Source organism: Brassica oleracea, chromosome C7 (genome assembly GCF_000695525.1).
Source record: "Brassica oleracea var. oleracea cultivar TO1000 chromosome C7, BOL, whole genome shotgun sequence".
Classification (NCBI taxonomy): Eukaryota; Viridiplantae; Streptophyta; class Magnoliopsida; order Brassicales; family Brassicaceae; genus Brassica; species Brassica oleracea.
In genome coordinates, this window is record NC_027754.1 from 41,416,345 (window position 1) to 41,437,170 (window position 20,826).

A 20,826-nucleotide genomic window follows, 5' to 3' on the forward strand; every position below is an offset into this window, starting at 1 on the left:
TATATGAATAATGTTTTTAAATAAAAATAATTTCTGATTTAAAAAAAGTAACAACAACAAATGGTTATTTTCAAATAATGGATGTAATTTACATTATACTATCATTTAACAAGTATTAGATACGTTTTGATAAATCATTATTTTCTATTTCCAGAAAAAAATAAATTGTTAAACATCAATATCATCTAGGTTAAGTATACTAACATCACAAATTCAAACATCACAAAAAATATTTACATAAACATTATAATACAATAATTTAATCAAAAAATACAATTCAAAAAAATATCCAAAAGAATAGTTATATACTTAATATTTGAAAATCAAAGATATTTTTGCTAAAATTGTACTTACCTGGCCAAGGAGATCGACCATCTTTTTACGGATCGATCGATTGTTGAGCATGTGGTCGATCTGAAAATACTTTGAAGTCTAATTAAATATCTAAAACATTTATTCCAACACTCAACAGATAGTTTTGCTAAATATGATAACTAGATAGCCAACAAAATTACAAAAAAATATTTAAATAGTAAAAAATATGTTAATTTAACGTGTTAAAATTTAAAAATAAATTTTAATTATGACATGCATCTTAACATTTATATAAATATATATCATAACCTAAATATAAATAACAACTTAAATTAGAAAAAATAAAAATTCCGGGTATAGCCCGGGTTAATCCCTTTAATGAAGAATGAGAACATAAATTTGTATTTTTGAGTAGGGCATTACAAGTTTTTTTCTAAAAGTTAGACCCAGAACTTGTTTTTCACGTTCTTAAACTTGCTCTTCAAGTCTCCAAAAACTCTTTAAGCAAACTTCCTTTTCCATTTAAGCAATTTTCCTTTTCTTGTAAAGGTAAACCTTCTCTCCAATCAAAAACTTTTTGCTTAATGGAAAATACCATTTTGTCAGTACATATCTTTTTTCCTTTTTCACGCTTAGAAGGTCCACGCACATCACAAAAACCGAACTCCAGTATAGCCCAGTACTACCTCCTGCACTTAAATTCTACGAGAATACGTAGCAAAATCAAGTTTATCTAATTGTCCATGTACATATGTATATTTAAACCATAGTATATTTACGTATTTATAAGTAAAAAAGGAGAAAGCCGGTACGTAGAGAAACAGAAAGAAACAATCGTCAGACGAAGGGCGCAAGAACATGATCCCCTTGAATAGAATATTTTATGAATTGCAAAAATGGTAAATCTTAATCGGATAGAGAAACATTACAAATCATGTTTATCTTATAAGGAATTATAACATATATTTCAATTTCTTCTTTCCTATATATCTATCAGCTTAGAAAAATCTTATATTTCAAATTTGACAATACTGCAAACAAGAAGCGAGGTACAGGGGGAGGAAAAAAACCCTAATCAGACTTAAAGACTCTTCTTCTTTCTTAAATTTCACTTTAGTTCGGTCGGAATGATGGCGACAGATAATTCCCAGTGTATCTCGTTATTGTCATCATCTTTACGGAAACCACAGCCACAAAATCCATATCCCGTCGATTACATTGGAAGCTTTATGACACTGGTCTCTAAATACGGTTTACGATACCAAGGCTTTCTCTATCATCTCAATCACGATGAAAAGACCCTATGTCTTATAAATGGTACGATCTGAAACCTCAGTTTGAGATTTATATAACCTGATATATAGTTTTCGTTTAGTTTACAGAGAATATTTCGATAAAGTAATTGTTTTTTTCTAATGTTGTTTGATGTTTGTGCAGTGATATGTTACGGCACGGAGGGCAGGAACCTTATCGGGTTTCATATTCCACCTTCTTATGAACTTTATAGTTACATTGTTTTCACCACAACTCAGATAAAGGCAAGTATGTGCGTTAACTTATGCGTATCAATTTATCATTCATTCTAATTTGATGCTTTCTTGGCTAATCTCGTTCCTCTTTTTTTTGTGTCATTCATTTTTGCAGAATGTAGTAGTTGATTCTCCAGCGAGCTTAGCAAGAGGACTAAGTAGTAAGATTTATCGTCCCCCAAAACCACCACTCCCATACGTATACTCGTCATACAATCAAGACGGTGCTAAAATACGCCAAAACGTTCCCTTATTAATTTCCAATGAAAATCTCAGCAAAACGGAAGCTATTTATGATTATGATGCATCTTTAAATATGGGATCAGTCAATGATGGATTACAAATTGCTTGTAAACCTCTTGCTTTACAGCAATATCCCAGTTCAAATTACTATGATCCTTGGTTGAACCATGCTTACCAACCTATGCCTTGTGCTCCACTTTATCAAGATCCCACATATGCTGCACCGTCATCGATTGCTTCTCAAAGTTTCTTTACCACTTATCCATCTGTCCGATTTTCTCTTGGGCAGGTAATATATATCATCATTCTCTCTTTATTACATATCTGCATTTTATTAAATATGTCACTTTACTCGTTTTGTTTTGGTTATAGGGTAATGGAGGGTTTGATTTTGAAGCACTGACTAAGAACTTTGAGCCGTACAAGCTATGGGGTCCTGAAGGAGACAACAAGCAAGAAGATCAAACTTCTTGTACTGTTGATGGATCTTCTTATCAGAACGAGACATGGAATTATAGTGATGATGGATCTTCTTATCTGAACGAGATTTGGAATTATCTAGTAAACAACAATCAAGAAGATCAAACTGCTTGTACTATTGATAAATCTTCTTACATGAACTCGCGCAAGCCGTTTGATCCTATCGGGAGACCTTGGAATCCGTTTGGCCCTATCGAGCGATCCTTCTCATATCTTCCCTCTAGTCATGAACTGGCAGATTTGGGATTTGTGTAAAATATAAGTTTCAAAAAGGAGCGGGTGGCACATATCATTGACAAGTTCATGTGTGTTTCTTCTGTCTAACTAACTTGCCTTTTGTTACTTATGATTTTTCGAATGTTATTTTTTTATTTCTTTTCTGAAGAACAAGCTAAAAATATGTAAAAATCGTTGAAGTTTTTCTACTTCCATATTTTGTTTTTAATTTCCTTTTGGACTTTGACATAAATCTGACAAGGTCAACCAACTATGGTTGACTTAGATATTAGTGCATGGTGGTGGATGCATCTTGAAGTTTTCTTTTCATTATCCATGTTGTACATTACCTTAGACTAGTCAGAGTTATGTGGAGCATTAATAGTAGCTTGTAAGGTTATGATTGGTTACAAATCTTCTTATTTGCATGTCATAAATTGATTAGATAAAGCAAAGAAAATATCATAATGTAAGACGAAAAATAGGATTTATGGCAATTATTTTAGCAGGACATAATCAAGAACAGTGGGTAAAGTACGATTAGTAATCCCGTAACCAGGACATATTTTCTTTTGGTTACTGTCTTGTGGGTTTTGGAACACAACTACGTTTCCACTGATCTGAGCAAGAGAGAAGCGAATAACAGCGGCTGTTCCGAGCACAAACGCATGGCTTCCTAGTAAATAGCAGTTCCTTTATGTGTCCCATCGAATATCTTCTTTCTGGGCAGAAGGTTGTGCATAGTTTCAATGCTTTCTGTGCCTTTGTTAGATTCGGTTCCTTCTGAATGGACAAAATCAATCGGACGCACGTACATATGTGTATAATTCTACAACACACAGTAAAGGTTTAATCTTTTTGTCAACTAAATAAGAGAAAATCTTCGAACAAAAGAAACTAAATAAGACTGGGAAAAGCCATAAAGGATAGTATTCTTAACTTTTTTGTTATTTGACTTCTCAGAGAAATCTTCTTTGTCAGCTAAATATATCATATATATATCTGGAGAATAAATAGTATAATATAAATGGATAATATTTCTAAAACATTCTAAGGAAACAGATTTGACTAAAGGGAGGTCGGTGTAAATTATTTGGCCTTCATAAACAGATCATAAAAGCAAAGTATTAATAAACTTAAAACATTTTGTATTTTGTATCTTTTTTTTAAAAAAAAAAGGAAGTTAAATTTTTTAATCCATTTATCGTATCTTGACTCTCACTATTATTTTATCAAATAACTTTTCTGAAAAAAAAAAATCTAGCATTCCCAATTATTCAGAAGGAATGGAATTATTGTCACTATTGTTTACCAGCAATAAACTTTTCCGGATTTAAATGGCACTCTAATAAAAACAAAAGTTTATTAAAAAATTATTAAGAAAGCATATTATTTTTCCAATCAATACTATTAAAAGGGAAGGAGTTCTAAAAAATCTACTTATAAAAGGTTGTTTGGACTCTTTCACTAGACTTACCTATTTTTTTGGTCTTACCTTATATTTTTGTAACAAAATGTTAGTCTATAACATTACACCGTATATACCAACTTTTACTCCTTTCCTTTAGTGAGTTAACCATATTATTTATCAAATATTACGGTAATCTTACTTGGACAATTTGCTAACAATACAACTATTTTGGTCGACTAACCCACGAACCAAAACAATATCATTCCTATACTATCGACTTCTAAACCAATTAATATATTTTGAAACTTATTTAAAAGTTAACATATATCATACGTTATATTATACTATGTCATCTTACATTATATAGTTCCAAATATTTTACAAAATCAAATTTAATAAAAAAAACTTAAGTAACCACCTGTTAAAAACAAAATTATATATTTTACATTAAATTATTCTCTATAAAAAAATTATAATAAAAAATTTTATTTAAGATAAATTTAAAAATTATTAAAAACCTTACAAATCTATACTATTAAATTAGCCAAAAAAATCTGCTAAATAAATCTTAAGGTCTTATAAAATGCACACAAAAATAATCAAAGAGTAGGTTAGGGCATTCGAGTCGGATACAAATCGGTTTCTTTCGGGTCTGAGTTCTTCTGATCCTAAAAATCTGGACATAACTAGGTATTTGAAAATTTCTGGTATGTGTCCAGGTCGGTTCTTTCGGGTTCCGATATGTTCGGGTTCATAATTCAAATACCTTTAAAACACCTATAATTTTTGGATATGTAACAGGACTGGATGTGTTAAAAAATGGAAATGGATTACCCGAAAAATTTGAAGTACCCGAAAACCTAAAAAATACCAAAACACCAAAAAACCTGAAAACTCAAACAAATACAAAAAATATCTAAATACCTAAAAGACCCATAAATTTACCTAAAATCTGACCAGAGGAACCGAAAAATACCGAAATTTTTTCAATACCCGAAATATGTTTTTTAAATATGGAATTTTGCCCGAAACCCGTAATCGGAAAAATGAACCCAAAATTAAAAAGTATATGTAATACCTCAAAATATCCAAATATACCTAATTTACACAAAACATTTCAAGTACTTCGGGTACTAATCAACCCTCGGGTAGGATCCGGACTCGAACAAAGATCCGCGGGTCCAGAAAAATATGTACTTTACCATGGATCGAAAACCAAATAGCACCTATATTTCGGTTTAATTTCCGGGTCTGGTAAATGTCTAGGCCTAAGAGAGAGTTATATAAGATCATGTATACAAAATCTTAAATAAACTAATTGGTAAATTATATAATTTTAAGAAAATTTCTCTTGAATATAATATGACTTTTTAACATGATATTAGAAAACAATTTTAAAATACTAATTCAAAAATTTTGTTTAAAATCCAAAGAAAAACCCGCGCTTTTTAAGCGCGGGTCAAAATCTAGTATGAAAACTTAAGTCTAGTATAAACGAGACTTCACTTCTTCTTAAGAGCCCCAACAACATTAAGTCCAATACAATAAGCAATTGACTGAACGGTGACCATCGGATTAACCCCTAAAGCCGTCGGAAAAACACTTGTGTCCGCCACAAACAGGCCTTCAACCTCCCAAGTCTCTCCCGTTGGCTTCACCGCAGATTCTTCAGGTCTGATTCCCATCCTACAACTTCCCATTTGATGAGCTGAACATATCTGTCCAGACAGATCCTTCAAGCTCTTTGAACTCTCTTCTCTCACAAACCTCTTAATCTCTACCGCACTCGCTGTACTAACGTTCAAACTCTTACCTTCTGAGTTATGCGTCCCGATCTCCTCAGCTCCAGCCGCTATCAAAATGTTCAAGACACTCCCAAGACCTTTCTTTAGACTCTCTTCGTCTTCATCGTTTAAGTTGTAGTCAATGTAACTCTTCGAATTGATTGTTCCAGTTCCTTTATCTCTCAAAAGCGTGAAAACGTGTGCGGTTCTTGAGAATTTGAGCATTCGGGTTTTGAAATCATTGCTTGACGTCCAAGGAATGACCCCTGAGAACATCCCTGGATGAAGAGAAGGCGTTTGGATCACCGTTTCACCATAAGTAGTCTTTGCTTCTGCGTTAACAACGCTGGACATTGCTGTCATTATCCCTCCCTCGTAGCTCTTTTTCTTCTTCTCAGGCCACTTCTCCTCCTCAGGGAACCATCCCCAAGCCATAACAACTGGATGTAAACAAAGGTTTCTCCCAATGTTACCATTCTTCAAACCGCTGCGTTTCAACAAATGAGGCGTTCTAAGCGCACCGCAGGCCACTACCGTGGCCCTAGACTCCACCACATAGATGTCTTCCCCAAACGCAAACGCAATTCCAGTGGAAGTCTTCTTCTTGTTCCCGCCTTCACTCTCATACAAGACTTCCATCGCTTTACAACCTGGAAGGATCAAACCATTACCAGATTCCACTAAATCTACAAGCCAAGTCTCTGAAGTCCCCTGCTTTTGACCTTTCTTGCATCCCAAGGAACAAAACCCACAGTAATGATCCTTTGAAGCATTCCTGGGAATATTCTTCACTTGTAACCCTAATTCTTCACAACCTTTCCTCAAGACCTCATTATTAAACCCTTCTTCCACAAATCCGCATTGAACACCCATTCTCTCACACACAACATCCATTGCCTCTCGATACAAATTGCTTTCAAACAACTCGAGTTCTGACTTTTCAGCCCATTCCTTCATCACGTGTTCCGGTGTCTTGATCGAGGCCGACCAGTTAATGGTTGAACCGCCTCCGACAGTGGACCCGGCGAGAATCACTACGTTCATATCAGAAGTTGCTAGTAACCCACCGGATAAGTACATCTCATCCATTGCTTGCCCCTCAAGTTGAGAGAGATTGCTTCTTGCATAGTAGTTTCCTTTCTCCACCACCAAAACTTTATAACCCGCCTTGGCTAAAAGTCCGGCCACTACTCCTCCGCCGGATCCAGACCCAACCACCACGGCATCACACCGGATTGTCATCACTGGGTTAGAAATTGATGATCTTTTTTTATTGCTCTTTTGAGTTGATATTGTGAAGCCATGACCTGTTAACTTCTTTGTCACGGCTTCTCTAGGCTTTTTGAGATTGATGATGCCATTGTATAGTGGTCCAAAGATCTCCTTAGGCATATTTTTGTTAGTCTTCGTCTCATTTAATTCTTCTTCATGATCACTATGATCTGAGCTGGGTCCATTGTATCCTATTGCTTTCCACGCTAAGTTCTTTCCTTTTTCATCCACCTGAAAATTATTAAATTATTTAAAATAATTAATCTTTGTAATAATCATTTGGAATATCAAGCTGTCAATTTTTTTGGTTGATATACATGGGCTTCAACCTACAATCCTGTTATATATTTCCTCACTATTTTTCTTTTCTTTTTTAATTTGATTTATTTAAGAAGAACACACAGATTAATGTTTATAAATTTCTATACAAATTAACGTTAACTCAATACCAAAAATCACGTGAATGGAAAGCAAGTTTAGAATTAATATTGCTTAACTTTTTACAAAGTGCTTAAATTATAAAGACAAAACTTAAAGAAAGATAAGGAGCATATGTATATGTAAAGATAAGGAATGAAAAAATGTAAGTCTTGCATGGGGTTAAATTTTTACCTGGGTAAAGAAGACAAGGGCAGTGATAAGTTTGATGGACCTAAAGAACATTCTTAGGAGTAAGAAATAGCTTGAAGCCCAATTGAGCAATGTCTCTTCTCTCTGTTTCTTTGGCAGCCGGCAGAATCTCTGGAAGTATGGAAAGCCGCCGATGAAACTTCTCTGACCACACAAGACGAGACTTCCAATCCAAGTGGAGAGTGACCACAGTCCAACTCTTAAAATCCACTTCTTTGGGTGGTGAAGTCTCTGACTCATTAACCTCGCCACCTATTATTGTGAATTTATGACATAATAAAAAACGCAAATAAAATTAACCAAGATAATACAAAATCAATGATTAAATAATATTTAAGTCTGTTTAACCTATATTAGTTTTCATATTGTTATTATAAAGCTAGTATTTGTATGAAATTGGACCCAAATGTTTTGGTGTCCACGTTTTACAGTTTTGGCCATCGTAGTTATGACAAGAAAAAGAGACATTTGTATCAGCTATCGTAGTGATATTAATACCATATAGTATAAAATAATAATAATAAGTATAAGCAACCAATAAGTGGTTGCGAAAAGAAAATAACGTATATGACAATCAATTTTGAGATATATTTTGCATACGTGACGATCGACGGATTTTAGTTGTACTCGAAACCTGTCGGCTCTATATTTCACTAAGAGTACTGACTTTTTGTTCTCTTCTTAAGTAATGATTCTTTTATTTCAGCGATGAAAGGACTGAATCACATGCATGCAACAATATCTATGTTTTTACAAAATAATGTCATGCTTTATTAAAGAAATTAATAAAACATATACATATTTAATTGCTAAAAATTCATCTAGTTCAGTTATCGATAGTTTAAGCAGTGAAACTGTGGTTTCAACGTTGTCAAAACCAGCTGTGAATAATGAGAAAGAAAAGGTTCTGCGTCTTGTTCTACAACTTTTTTTTAAAATGATCATGAACCAAGAAAGACTACAAACTTAAGTTGTGTCGTCTATTAATCATTTAAGTTGTTTCTATGTTAAAGAACTGTCAATTTATTGGTTTGTTACTTTAAATTTAAGAAATACAAAAGGCAAATTAAGTTCAGTGGATGTAAAAATTCCAGCAACCAATGGTTTCAAATTATATAGTTTCAAAATTCAAATCACTCACAAAAATATGTTCTATTCTCTTTTGTTTGTAAAAAAAGGTTAGCTATAAATATATTCAAATGCATGTAACATATATAGTTGAGGAAGCATATATTTATATATATACAGAGTGAAATGGATAGGTAGATATAGAAAGATTGTCTTTAATTACATGATCATGCATGTGTATAACATATATAAATGAATGTAAATGCATGTTTGTATATATACACACTTACACGGTCGGGAGTTCCAGTATGAGAAGCAGAGGCGGAGTAGTATCCAGCGACGCCGTCATCCAGGTGTCCTACTTCAGCGCCGTCGATAGATGGTATTAGAGTATCGCAGATCGCAACCAGAGATTCCATCTCACGCGCCGTCAGTGAGTTCGCATAAAGCGTTTTCGTTTCATCTTGCTGCCGGGGACTTCCAAATTCGACGTCAAGTTTTGCTTCCATCGAATCTTTATGAAGACTGCTTTTGTTTTGATATTCCATTAACTCAAGAATGGTTTTTGTTATTGTGACTGGTAAAGAATGTGTTTTATGTGTTTATATAGAGGGACAATGGCTAATTATACATGCACATTTATTAAATTAAATATATACAAATGGAATGTGTAGTATTTGGACAAGTCAGTTATGCGTGAACCATATCAAATTTGGTACCAGCAGGAAAATTCGGATACCGGCAAGAACACAGGATTGGTCTCAACTATTCACCAAACTATTAAACTAATTCAATTATCTATTAGCACAGTGTCTTCTTAAGATTGATATATATGTTTTCTGTAAAAATAATTGAGTTGTGTATTTTTTATCGACCATCTTGGTATATTATCTCAGAGATTTGTAGATTATACACTAAGAGGTACATCCATCTCATATGAAAAATAATTAAAACTCAATTAAAAGTCAACTCATAGAAAAGGCAACCATAACCTTTTAAAGGAATGGGACTGATCTCATAACACATTTGTTTGATACAAACCAAATTGGGGTATATATATACGTATAATTATTTGTGTATGTATCGCAAACCTACTCCACATAAAAGACAATGAGAGGATGAGGATTAGCCAATATATTTATGATGAAATATTTTTCTAAAAAGATATATGAGTACGAGGGGAATGTCCGCGCTGCACGCGGAATATTGTTTTATTATTGTTAAGAACATGATTTTTGGATAATGTAATTATTTTGTCATTTTTATTTGTTAATAACATTATTTGGTATTTTTAATGTGTTATGTAGTAGTAAGTGATAGGTTAATATATTTTGTGTTTTTTTTTTTGAATAATGTGTTATTGTGTGTACAGTACTTGTTAATAGTGAAGTGAACCTCTAACGTAAAAGAATATTGAATTTCAATAACTTTGCATCTATGCATTTGTTGATTAATTCTAAGATTAAAGGTTTTAACGTCAAAATTGTATTGTATTTTTTCATATTTTTGAAAATTAAAACTTTTAAGATATTTTTTGTGCTCTTCCCATATTTTGACTTGAGTCGTCACCGTCTATTTAGTTCGTTACCTTTCTGGTGTGCGGTGCTTCTCACCATCACCGGAAAAAGACTCACTTCTTTCTCTTGTTTTTCTTTAGATTCTTCACCTGTGAGATTATATGGTATTTGTTGTAGATCAGATTTCTGAGTTTTCAGTTGTTCGGTTGATTCTCACGGTATTGTAAGCTGTTACAGTCAATATTGATTGCTCATCTTTTTCTTTAGATTTCAGCTGATGTTAGGAATTGCATCTCCTTGGTTGGGTCAGAGTTTAGTCGTCTTTGATGTTTTATTCCTCGTCGTTGGCTTACCGTCAATAGTCTTTGCTCGTCTTGGTTTTCAAGATCTAGTTTTTGGTGTTCTGATTTCTATGCTCTCTTTCATAGCTCGAGGTTGGCTCCATAGTTTGCTGATTTCGTTTCGTCTCTCTTTCCCTCACTATTCTCGCATCTCTTTGCAGCTTTCATCGCATCTCTAGTGGCTCTCCCTTTCACCATGTTTGCCACTCGAGGCTTAGATAATGTTTTCGTTCGTGTATGCTATGTAGGCTTGGAAGGTAATTTTTGGTTTCGAGTTTAGTTTCTGATTTTTTGGTGGTTGTTTTCCATTCTCCATTCCTCAAGTTGTTTCTTTTCTTTCCATGTTTCCTTTGGTATAGGTGTGCAAAGTTAGTCTTTTGGAGCTTTGGTCTTTTCTATCCAGAGCTTTGTGTTTTTTCACTTGCATGGTCGTCTTGTATGTTCGTGTTTAGTTTATGAGATGTTTCTTACCTTTTAGGTACTGGTTGTGATTCCGGTGCTTTAAGCATAAACTTTCACCATCTGGCTCGTTTTCTTGGTTATTTGTGTTGGTGCTCTAATTTCTTATTCTTAGTTTGATTATTAATAAATATATAATTTGTAAATAAAATAAGAAAAATTAGTAAAAAAATAATAAAATGGTGAAAGTTTATGTATTTTTAGTTATTAATAAATTTAAAATATATTTATATTATTTTATTTATTTCGGACCAATAAGTGCGAGAAAGATTAGATAGTACACAATTAGAAATTTATGGAGTAAATTGTAATAATTTAAAAGAAGGAAGATTTAAAATACAAAAAAAAAACATGAAGATACATGTGAACAAACCCCCCTTCCACATGTCATAAGAAGGGATAAAGCCAATTTATATATATAGATTTTTATTCTTTTATTTTGTTCAGAGCTTTTATAATCAAGGCTATGAATGGTTTAAATGTTTCCATTATACTAGTTACAGGCTAAATAGTTTATTCACGACGCGTAGAAGTAGTTCCAGTGACGTAAGTGTTGCAATATGAAGTGATCATCTCATGGTTTTAAAACATTGTTTGCAATACTCAATTAAAAGTCAACAATTTTACAAATATTTTGACCTCCACGTTTGATGACAAAAAGCTGATTCTAATGATGAATAAACGTCTTAGATTTTTTTGATATTACGTTGGAAGCCCTCGAGGCTGAATCATACATGTGAATGCTGCTAGATATGTGACTCAAAATAAAAGAAGTAATGATAAAGCATAATTTTGAATGATTGGGAGTATTTGGTGATAATGCTAAAACAAATTGACAATGTTAATATGATAGAATCAATAAAAGTCCAGAGATCAAGAAAGGACCCAAGGACTGCATGATATGAGTATCAAACTGGACCCAATGAAAAAAAAAACAAAAGAATTGAATGTCGAAGACAGTACAGTTAACAATACCTGTCCTCCATAATTGTATCATTCATTAAGCTTCTGATTTTCTCCCAGATTTAGAGTTTATTTTCCCTCTTTTATGTAAAACTAATACGTGCATTGATATCATCGATTGTCCAATCTCCAATGCAAGTTGACGTTGGGGTAGATGGAATTTAATAGAAATGTAGTGTTTCGTTCTTCATATATTATTATTATATATCCCTAATGCTCGTTAAATTATTGCGCAGAGAGAGAAGTTTTTGATTTTTAGATTTTGGTTTTTGGTTTTTAACTTTTAGATTTTTGTTTTTGATTTTCAGTTTTTGGTTTTGGTTTTTATTTTTTAATTTTGGTTTTGCTTTATTTTTAGTATTTTTTTATAAAATAAGCAATACATTGTTTTAAAATAATATTTTTTTTTTAAATTGTCATTAAAATTTATCAAAATATAGTGGCTGTTATTTAAAATAAAAACATCACCATGTTTTAAATTATTTTATTTTAAGTGTTATACTTAAATATAATTAATAAAATATCTATAAATTATAAAAATTAAAATATTTAAAAATTTGAAACTATTTATAAATTTTGTTACATAAAATATTTTTTCGTTTTTTAGAACTTGAATGGCTATTTTTTTCAAATTAATATAATAATATTGTATTAATAAAATATTTTAAATTTTATAATTTTTAGTTGTTGTTTATTATGTATAATAATATTATTCAATAATTTATTTATAGATATTAAGAATTAATTGGCTACAGCTAATACTAAAATTATCTATATTTATTTACATATATGAAACACATAAATTATTTTACATTAATGTTAAATGATAAAAAAAATTGTATGGAAATTTTATCTTTATGAAAATATTATTTACTTAATTATTAATTAAAATATTGTATTTTATACAAAATAAACAAAATTCGTTTTTATATTGAAAACCCACAAAAGTTAGTTTTTACCTTTTCTTCACAAATTGGTTGAAATTTTGAAAAACTAGTTTTCCTAAATTTTAGGGAATCTATTTGTTAAAAAAGTTGACTGGCAAGTGAAATGGTTTTTACAAAAACAAAAATTAAAAGATAAAACTTGATTGGATAAAAAATGGTTTTTACAAAAGCAAAAACCAAAAACTAAAACAAAAACTACAAACAATCAATCTTCCGAGTTAATTATTTACATTCAAAGTTTATGACGTAAGCTGTTCGAAAGATAGACCTACAATCATAAGTGCGGGTATGATTACCGAAAATTCCGAGTTCGGATTTATAATTTCATATCAAACCGAGTTCGGATTTATAATTTCATATCAAATCAGACATGCATCAATGCATCATTAAGTTTTTTTTTTCTTCTTCTTCTTCTTCTTATTCAGTAATATATACCAACCATTTTAATTTTTATGATGGTTTTCTCTAAATCCTTCTGATTTTAATGTTTTATGTAATGGAATATATAGAGTTTAAACTTTAATAATTTTTTGTCAATAACCAAAGTCATGTTTAGATTGTATTTCAAAATAATTTCCACCTTTCGGTAAGAAATCAAATATAACTATAATAAATCTTTATAAAGTAACACTTGATCAATTAAGACACTATAAAACAACACGTTTTGTTGATTCATTCAACCTTTAGGGGGAGAACATACGCCGAAGAGACTTGATTTATTGGAAGCATTATCGTGTGAAAATCGACTCTGATGTGTCGAGACTGCTAATGAACAGCTCGTAAGTCCCAATCCACCAACATCACAGTTCCAAGAAGGTATATCTACAAATTCTTTATATATTAATCGACAAACATTACAACATTGTTTTGTATTCACGTGTCACCATGAAAATGAGATTCAAAATTCTTAGAAAAATAAGTTGGTCCATCTTAACTTATATATATATTTTTAAATTAACTATCAAAATGATAAATAATGTACAAAAGAATATTCTCACATTTTCCTTAAATAAAAGCTACGAAATTACCTAATATGATTAACGTATATATGACAATTAATGATTTTGAATAATAAATATTTGATAACAATTTTTGTATCTTAGCTCTTTTTTTGTTTAATCTTATATTATTAAAATATACTAAACAATCACATTAACCATATAATAAAAATAATTTTTTCTTATATGTTATATTTTGAATTTTAAAACAACTATAAATTACTAAAAACATTAACATATATAAATTAAACTACATAACATATAAAAATACATAAATATGTTAATTTATAATTTGTATTGAAAAAATATCGAAACTTTAATAAATTACTAAAAACGTTAAATGTCTCACACTAAAATTTAGTGATCAATAGTTTAATTTTTTTTGTAATAACAAGATACAAATGATCATAAATCGTATGAATATGAGTCTCATTTAATAGACATTCATGTTATATATTAATATAGTTTAAAATTAAACTATATAACATATAAAAATACATAAATCTGTTAATTTCTAAATTTGTATTGAAAAAATATCGAAACTTTAATATTTTAATTTTGAAATTTGCATTGAAAAATTCGCACATTAGAAATTTTGTGTTTATCATATGAGCATGAATTCTCAATAATAAATATTTATATTAAAATATACTATATATCTATGTCCATGTCATTGAAATTTTGTTATATACAATATAAAATAAATAAAATGATTGTTTTGATTTATTTACCAAAAGAATATCGTAAATAAACAAGAGATATTGTTTTGATTTATGTGTTTACTCTAATTTAATTATATACGTAAATAAACACAAATAAATAATAATATATAAAATTATTTTTATATATAACGATCATTCCACGCAATTGCGCATTTCTTAACCTAGTACGGTATATATCATAAGCAACTTATCGATTTAGTTGTTATGCATTAGTGCATATAATGTTCTAAAGCTAAACCATAGATACACAAAGTCTCATTAGTGGCTTCTACCATAAGTATTATCACCTTCCCACGATACACACAATATTGCACAAACGACTCTGTGTCCCTGCACCGATCAAATGCCAGATGGACATTTAGGCATCTGTGTCCCTGTAATGATTTATGGGTAAAAAATAATTCGTCCTCTAGGCATCCAAATACATAAGATCGGGCCTGGGGACAGCATAATAGTTTTAGAGTATAATGTGTTGCTTCTGTAAGATGCAAATAGATAAGATAAATTTACACTGAGGATTCAAACATTTAGGCAACTAAATACTAATACAACTCTCTTTATATTCACGCGGGTGATTATTTCTCCAAATATCTTTGTACAACCCAAACGCAGACGCGGGTTTCAACAACGTTTGTGAAACGCAGGCACTTATAAATTCTACGACAATCCGATCTGCCGATCTAATCCTAAGCCAATATTCTCTTTGGTTTCCACTAATTAATTACCGGTTTAATTAATCGAAATATTATACTTCTCAACTCTTGTACTTTTCTGCCAACAGTACATGTTAGCATGTCACAAGAAGAATGACACTCTCATCTTAGAAAAATAAAAGAACAACAAGAATGACATTCCCCTTGTCCAAACAACAACCACATGGACTTGATTTGCGCGAGTTTCAACAAGTTCTTTTGCCCACATGTGCTTATCTGATCTATCCTAGCCACATATCCAGCACTACCTTCTTAATCTTAAGAAATTGTTATGACCATTTCTAATAAAGCTCAAAAAGGTCTTTATTTACAAGAAAACACAAGCATTCCATGAAAATTAGGTAGCTTCCAGATACTCAAAGTTTTTGGTCTTATACGATATATATATATTTCTTCCATTAATTAAAAAATCATTATGTTCTCTGTGCTTTGGTTCATAGTTTTGCATCCCACGATTGCTCATTTGAATCAACCATCTTTCTTAATTCTACTAATGTTATTGCCTTCAGTATATCCCATTGGACCACAACCATCACCTCCAAAATTGTTCTCATGGATGTTTTTATTCTTTATGCTCTCTTTATCTGAGGATTATCTCTCGAGACTGATGAACTGGTTCATTCTTCTTTCACAGCCCCATTAAATCTATTTTTGTTTCAAATCTTATCTTCTCTCTGAAAATGTAATCAGTGACAGACTGACAGACACTGAACTTAACCTTTTTTTTTTTTGCTTAACCACAGTGAACTAAACATGGCCCGTGCATAACCAAAATACTAAAATAATGTCTGCGATCTTCACGGGACTTAGAGCTTAATTATTGGGGAGTTCTTAGGACGAGGTTCTTAGCGGAATATAAAAATCTGTCTCTTAATTTTTAACTAAAAAAGCTAAGAACCGGCTCTTAAATAAAAGGTTTAAGAACCGGTTCTTAGTTTTTTTAGTTAAAAGTTAAGAAACGGGTTCTTATATTCCGTTAAGAACCTGACCCTAAGAACCCTCCAATAATCATGCTCTTATTTTCCTAATGTTATCGATGCGAAATAAATAAGAGATATTTGTTGAGCTTTCGAGATACTTTCTCCGTTTCAACGTATATATAATATTTTAAGTAATTTTTGTTATTTCATAATAAATGACGTTTTTATGTATCTAGGTAATTTTACCTTTATTAAATTGGTGTAACCAATTACATTTTGGTATTTATGTTTATAATTTAAAATATACTCAAATTATTAATGTAATTTTGAGAAAAATAGATTTCTTAATATATGTGCATTGATGCAAAAACATCATCTACTATAAAATATAGGATATTTTTTATTAATAGATATTTTGTGGAAGAAAAAAACTGTTGCACCTTAAAAGACTGCAAAATACCACTATATACATTTACATACATTGGTAAAGAATCTATACCATGAACTGTACACGCCTGTCTATTATCACAGAAATAGAACCAGGTTCTCTTTAAAGTGATTTGATTTAATTTGACACAAAAAAAAGAAGTGATTTGATTTAATTTGATTATTTTTAATTAGAAAGAACTTCAACTTAAAAATTCGGTGATCATTAATGTTTACAAATATAATAAAACCTTATGAATATCCTATGTTGTGAAGACTAGATGTTACTAATTTTCGGAATATGATTAATTAAATTATGGAGCATTTTAGAGAAAGTAGTTAACATCACTTTTCTCTTTTCGACATGTTTCTTCATAGATGAATGCTAAACATTTCTAACCTAACACTAAAAATCTATTTAATATGATTTCATACAACATTTTTTTAATCCAACATGATTTCATACAACATTTTTTCAATCCAACTCTAAAAGTCACAATATTTTAGTGTAATACTATATGTTTATATTCAGTACATTAAACACTATTCACTTATGTTTATTAATAAAATATATAACCAAATAAATGATAAATAAGAGAACAAATACATATCAAATTATAAATTAAATATTTATAGTAAAATATTATATGTATTGAAATAATAGATATGTATTTAAATATTATTATATATCTAGTAAATATTTTATTATAATGTGTTTTATGTAATATATTACATTATAATTATCTATATTTAAATATTAAATTAAAAAAATTTAATTTAATAATATAATAATATATTTAGAGTGAAGTTTGGTATTGTGGTCAGAAAATATTTTTGTAGTGTTGATTGAAGTTGGATGCTCTATGTGCCTAAGTGCCTAGCCACTCTTTTACAATGTCACTACCTAGACTATACATATGGCATTGATTGGCAAATAATTTGCAAAAATATTATGTTCTTTATTATTTAATTAAACAATTATTAAAAAAATATTTTAAAACTGTAAATGCTTTCTAAATATATTTTTTTTGAAGAAAAAAAAGGTTAAACCTGGATTTATCAAAGACACAGATCTAACCTCCGGGTGGGAGGTGCAGCCCACGACAAGCTCTCTCCCGGGTTTTCATACAGACGTATCCGCAGCCGTGGTGAGCAGAACAATGTGACTTAGTTTTCGCAGCAGAAGGATCGAACTTGGAATGTGTTTGCATCTAAAGTCCGTCCAGTACCACTGCACCACAAAGCCCGCTCAAAATATAATTTTTTTTTGAAGAAAAAAGGGTTAAACCTTTCTAAATATTTTTAACCAATGCTTTTATAAAATTTGTTTGATAAAGATCATGAACCCAACCGCATGAACTACTTCCACGGGAGAAGAACATTACCTAAATGAAGAGGGGCGAAGAAATGTGGAGAACAACCCATCTCGCATCACCACCACCTAAACACGAGGAGGAGATAACCGAAAACGATGAACAAGATAAAAAGAAAAAAAATGCATGCACAAGAAAAACCCACATATCCAAATAAATTCTCTTGTTCAAAATCAGACAAAGAATAGACTAATGCCATACCCCACCACTGATTCGCCTCCGCCGCCACTAGATGTCATACCCCACCTCTGAAACTCCACCCATCATCCAAAACAGGCCGAAGAGGAGAGAGGTGGAGACTTGTAAGTCCAAAATAAAGCGAACCTGTCAGCTACGTCGCACCTTCTCTGAGAGGAGCCGCCACTACCATGTTGCAAGGATAGAGAATTCACCAACTGCTGTCGATCTACAAATAGAGAGCCGAAGGACAACTATTTGCCAAAAAGAATATATATAACTTTTCTTGTTCTTATCATCAGAAGTTAAGAACATTTCGACGTTAGAGTTTTAGAGATAAAGCAACTAGATACATGACGTGTATTCAGAGTTAAACATATGTTTATTCCAGTGCCGGTCCAACATTTTTAAATTTTTTTATGTCTTATGCGCAATTAAATTTTTGTGATGTAAATTTTTTATAATGTATATATACAACTAAAATTATCACTTAAATTCATGATACTTTAAACGACATAGTTCTTACCATGATTAACCCCAGTCTTTTAACTGAGGTTCTTGGCTTCGTCTAAGAGACGGTTCTTATCTTTTCTTAGATTTTAACTAAGAAAAGCTAAGAACCATCTATTAAATAAGAGATATAAGAGCAATCTCTTAGCCGAAAAGTGTAAAAAAAAAATAAAAAACAAAAAAAATATCAAATCATGAGTTAAGAACCCCGGCTAGGAGACCATGGTTAATCATGCCCTTAATTTGCCTACACTCCGGATCGGCTATGGGTATGTTCCAGATGATAAGTAATCAAATGTAAATATTTCAGTTCTGCATGCTATCTTTCTTTCTTTTTTTGTCAACACATGTTATCTTCTACCAAAGATATTATTATTGTTTTCTTACAAAAATGCTCTTATTAAAATTTTATTTAGAGAAAATTACTCAGATTAACTCTAATCTTTTAGTTAATTACTAGTTTATCTCTATGTAATCAACAAATCTGAATATAGGTATATAAAGACCAAATAACCCCAATAATTCTTCTTTACTACAATATTGCCATTATCAATTTAATTCATTAACAAATTTAAAAACTAAAGAAAAAAAAAGGTTTTCCTTTCGTCGTCGTACGTCGACAGAAGCAAAAATAAACATTCACAATAACAAAACCTAGGGTTCGCCTAAGGAGATGTCGCTAGCGGTTTGATTTTCTTCCTCTGATAGTAGCATCGACATTGTGAGGGCTTTGATTTCTCTGGCGAGTGTTTGCAACCCTTCCTCCGACAAAGCTCGATTTGGCGTCTTGTTATCTCCGCTCTTGAACTCTCCGGTGAGAATCACCATTGTTTCACCTGTCATCCTTTTCGTCTCCTCTACTGAAAATCCAAACTGATTTATGGTTCCAAATAACTTTAGCAAGAAGACTTGAAATCAGATTAAGGATAGTTATCCCTTCGTTAAGGTAAACACACGCTTTTGTTCACCAATCGGTAGTACTTTTAAATTATGCTATGAGTTTTAGAGAGTGGTTAGTTTTAGTGTTGATCTTACATGTTTTCTATGACCCCAAACAAGATAAAGAATCTTAGATGTCTTCACTGGTTTGACAGATAATCTATTGTAGTACTGGGTATAGAGCCTTGGCCAAGAGGTTGATTGAGTGAAAATCCTCATTCTCTTGATTACAACAAATACTCGCTTTTGTACTAGCATTCATGGTAACAATTTTTTTTGTTTTCATTGTTAGATATGGCTTCTTCTAGCACTAAGAGAAACTATCCGCGTCTACTCTACAGTAAAGGAAAAGCTCCTAGTCAGCAAAGGAGTATGAGCTATTATAGCTATTTGTCCAATTTTCAAATGGTAAGAGAGGGTGTGGGATTTGATGCATGGGAGGCTGTAAAGAAGTCTGCAATTGGCGTTTTTCCTATGTTTTATGAGCTCAAATTCACATGGTGTGCGAAGCTTGTCCATTACCTTTTAACGAATCAGCTTCAAGTGAAGAAGAATTATGAGATATGGTCGTTGATTGATTGGCAGCCCATTCGTCTCTCTTTGGTTGAATTTGGTGAGATAACGGGAATGAATTGTGAACCGTTCCAAAAAGGGGAAATTTGTGATGTTGATCATACAGACTTCTGGAAAGAAATGGGGGTTTCTACAGTTGTTGGTCCTAACTTGGTTCAGCTTCAGTCGGTATTGGAAAGATGCAAGTATTGGAGTCTCGAGAAGAGGACAATGGTTGGATTGTTATGTGTTCTTCATCTTGGTGTCTATGGAATTGCTCCCTCAAGTCATATTCCGTTGGAGTGTGCGAAGAGAGTCCTT

General features: G+C 31.5%; 2 protein-coding genes and 1 long non-coding RNA gene across 3 annotated transcripts; 1 reads left to right on the forward strand and 2 right to left on the reverse strand.

Moving 5' to 3' along the window:
• The first annotated feature begins 1,445 nt into the window (after positions 1-1,445).
• On the forward strand, positions 1,446-2,822 carry LOC106303319 (protein decapping 5-like). Its single transcript, XM_013739621.1, has 5 exons — positions 1,446-1,632; positions 1,753-1,853; positions 1,960-2,043; positions 2,215-2,376; positions 2,460-2,822. Exons 1-5 carry the CDS (start codon positions 1,446-1,448, stop codon positions 2,820-2,822), a joined length of 897 nt encoding a protein of 298 aa, XP_013595075.1.
• A 2,843-nt stretch (positions 2,823-5,665) lies between these two features.
• Positions 5,666-9,535, reverse strand: LOC106306471 (long-chain-alcohol oxidase FAO4A-like). The gene is made up of 3 exons (XM_013743105.1): positions 9,239-9,535; positions 7,863-8,132; positions 5,666-7,481 (listed from the first exon to the last, which is right to left on the reverse strand). The coding sequence occupies exons 1-3, from the start codon at positions 9,494-9,496 to the stop codon at positions 5,697-5,699; spliced, it is 2,313 nt and encodes a 770-aa protein (XP_013598559.1). The 5' UTR covers positions 9,497-9,535; the 3' UTR covers positions 5,666-5,696.
• An 8,241-nt stretch (positions 9,536-17,776) lies between these two features.
• On the reverse strand, positions 17,777-18,683 carry LOC106306476. Its single transcript, XR_001263154.1, has 3 exons — positions 18,529-18,683; positions 18,340-18,395; positions 17,777-18,185 (listed from the first exon to the last, which is right to left on the reverse strand). It is a non-coding gene; the product is annotated as an uncharacterized LOC106306476 (long non-coding RNA).
• Positions 18,684-20,826: the final 2,143 nt, after the last annotated feature.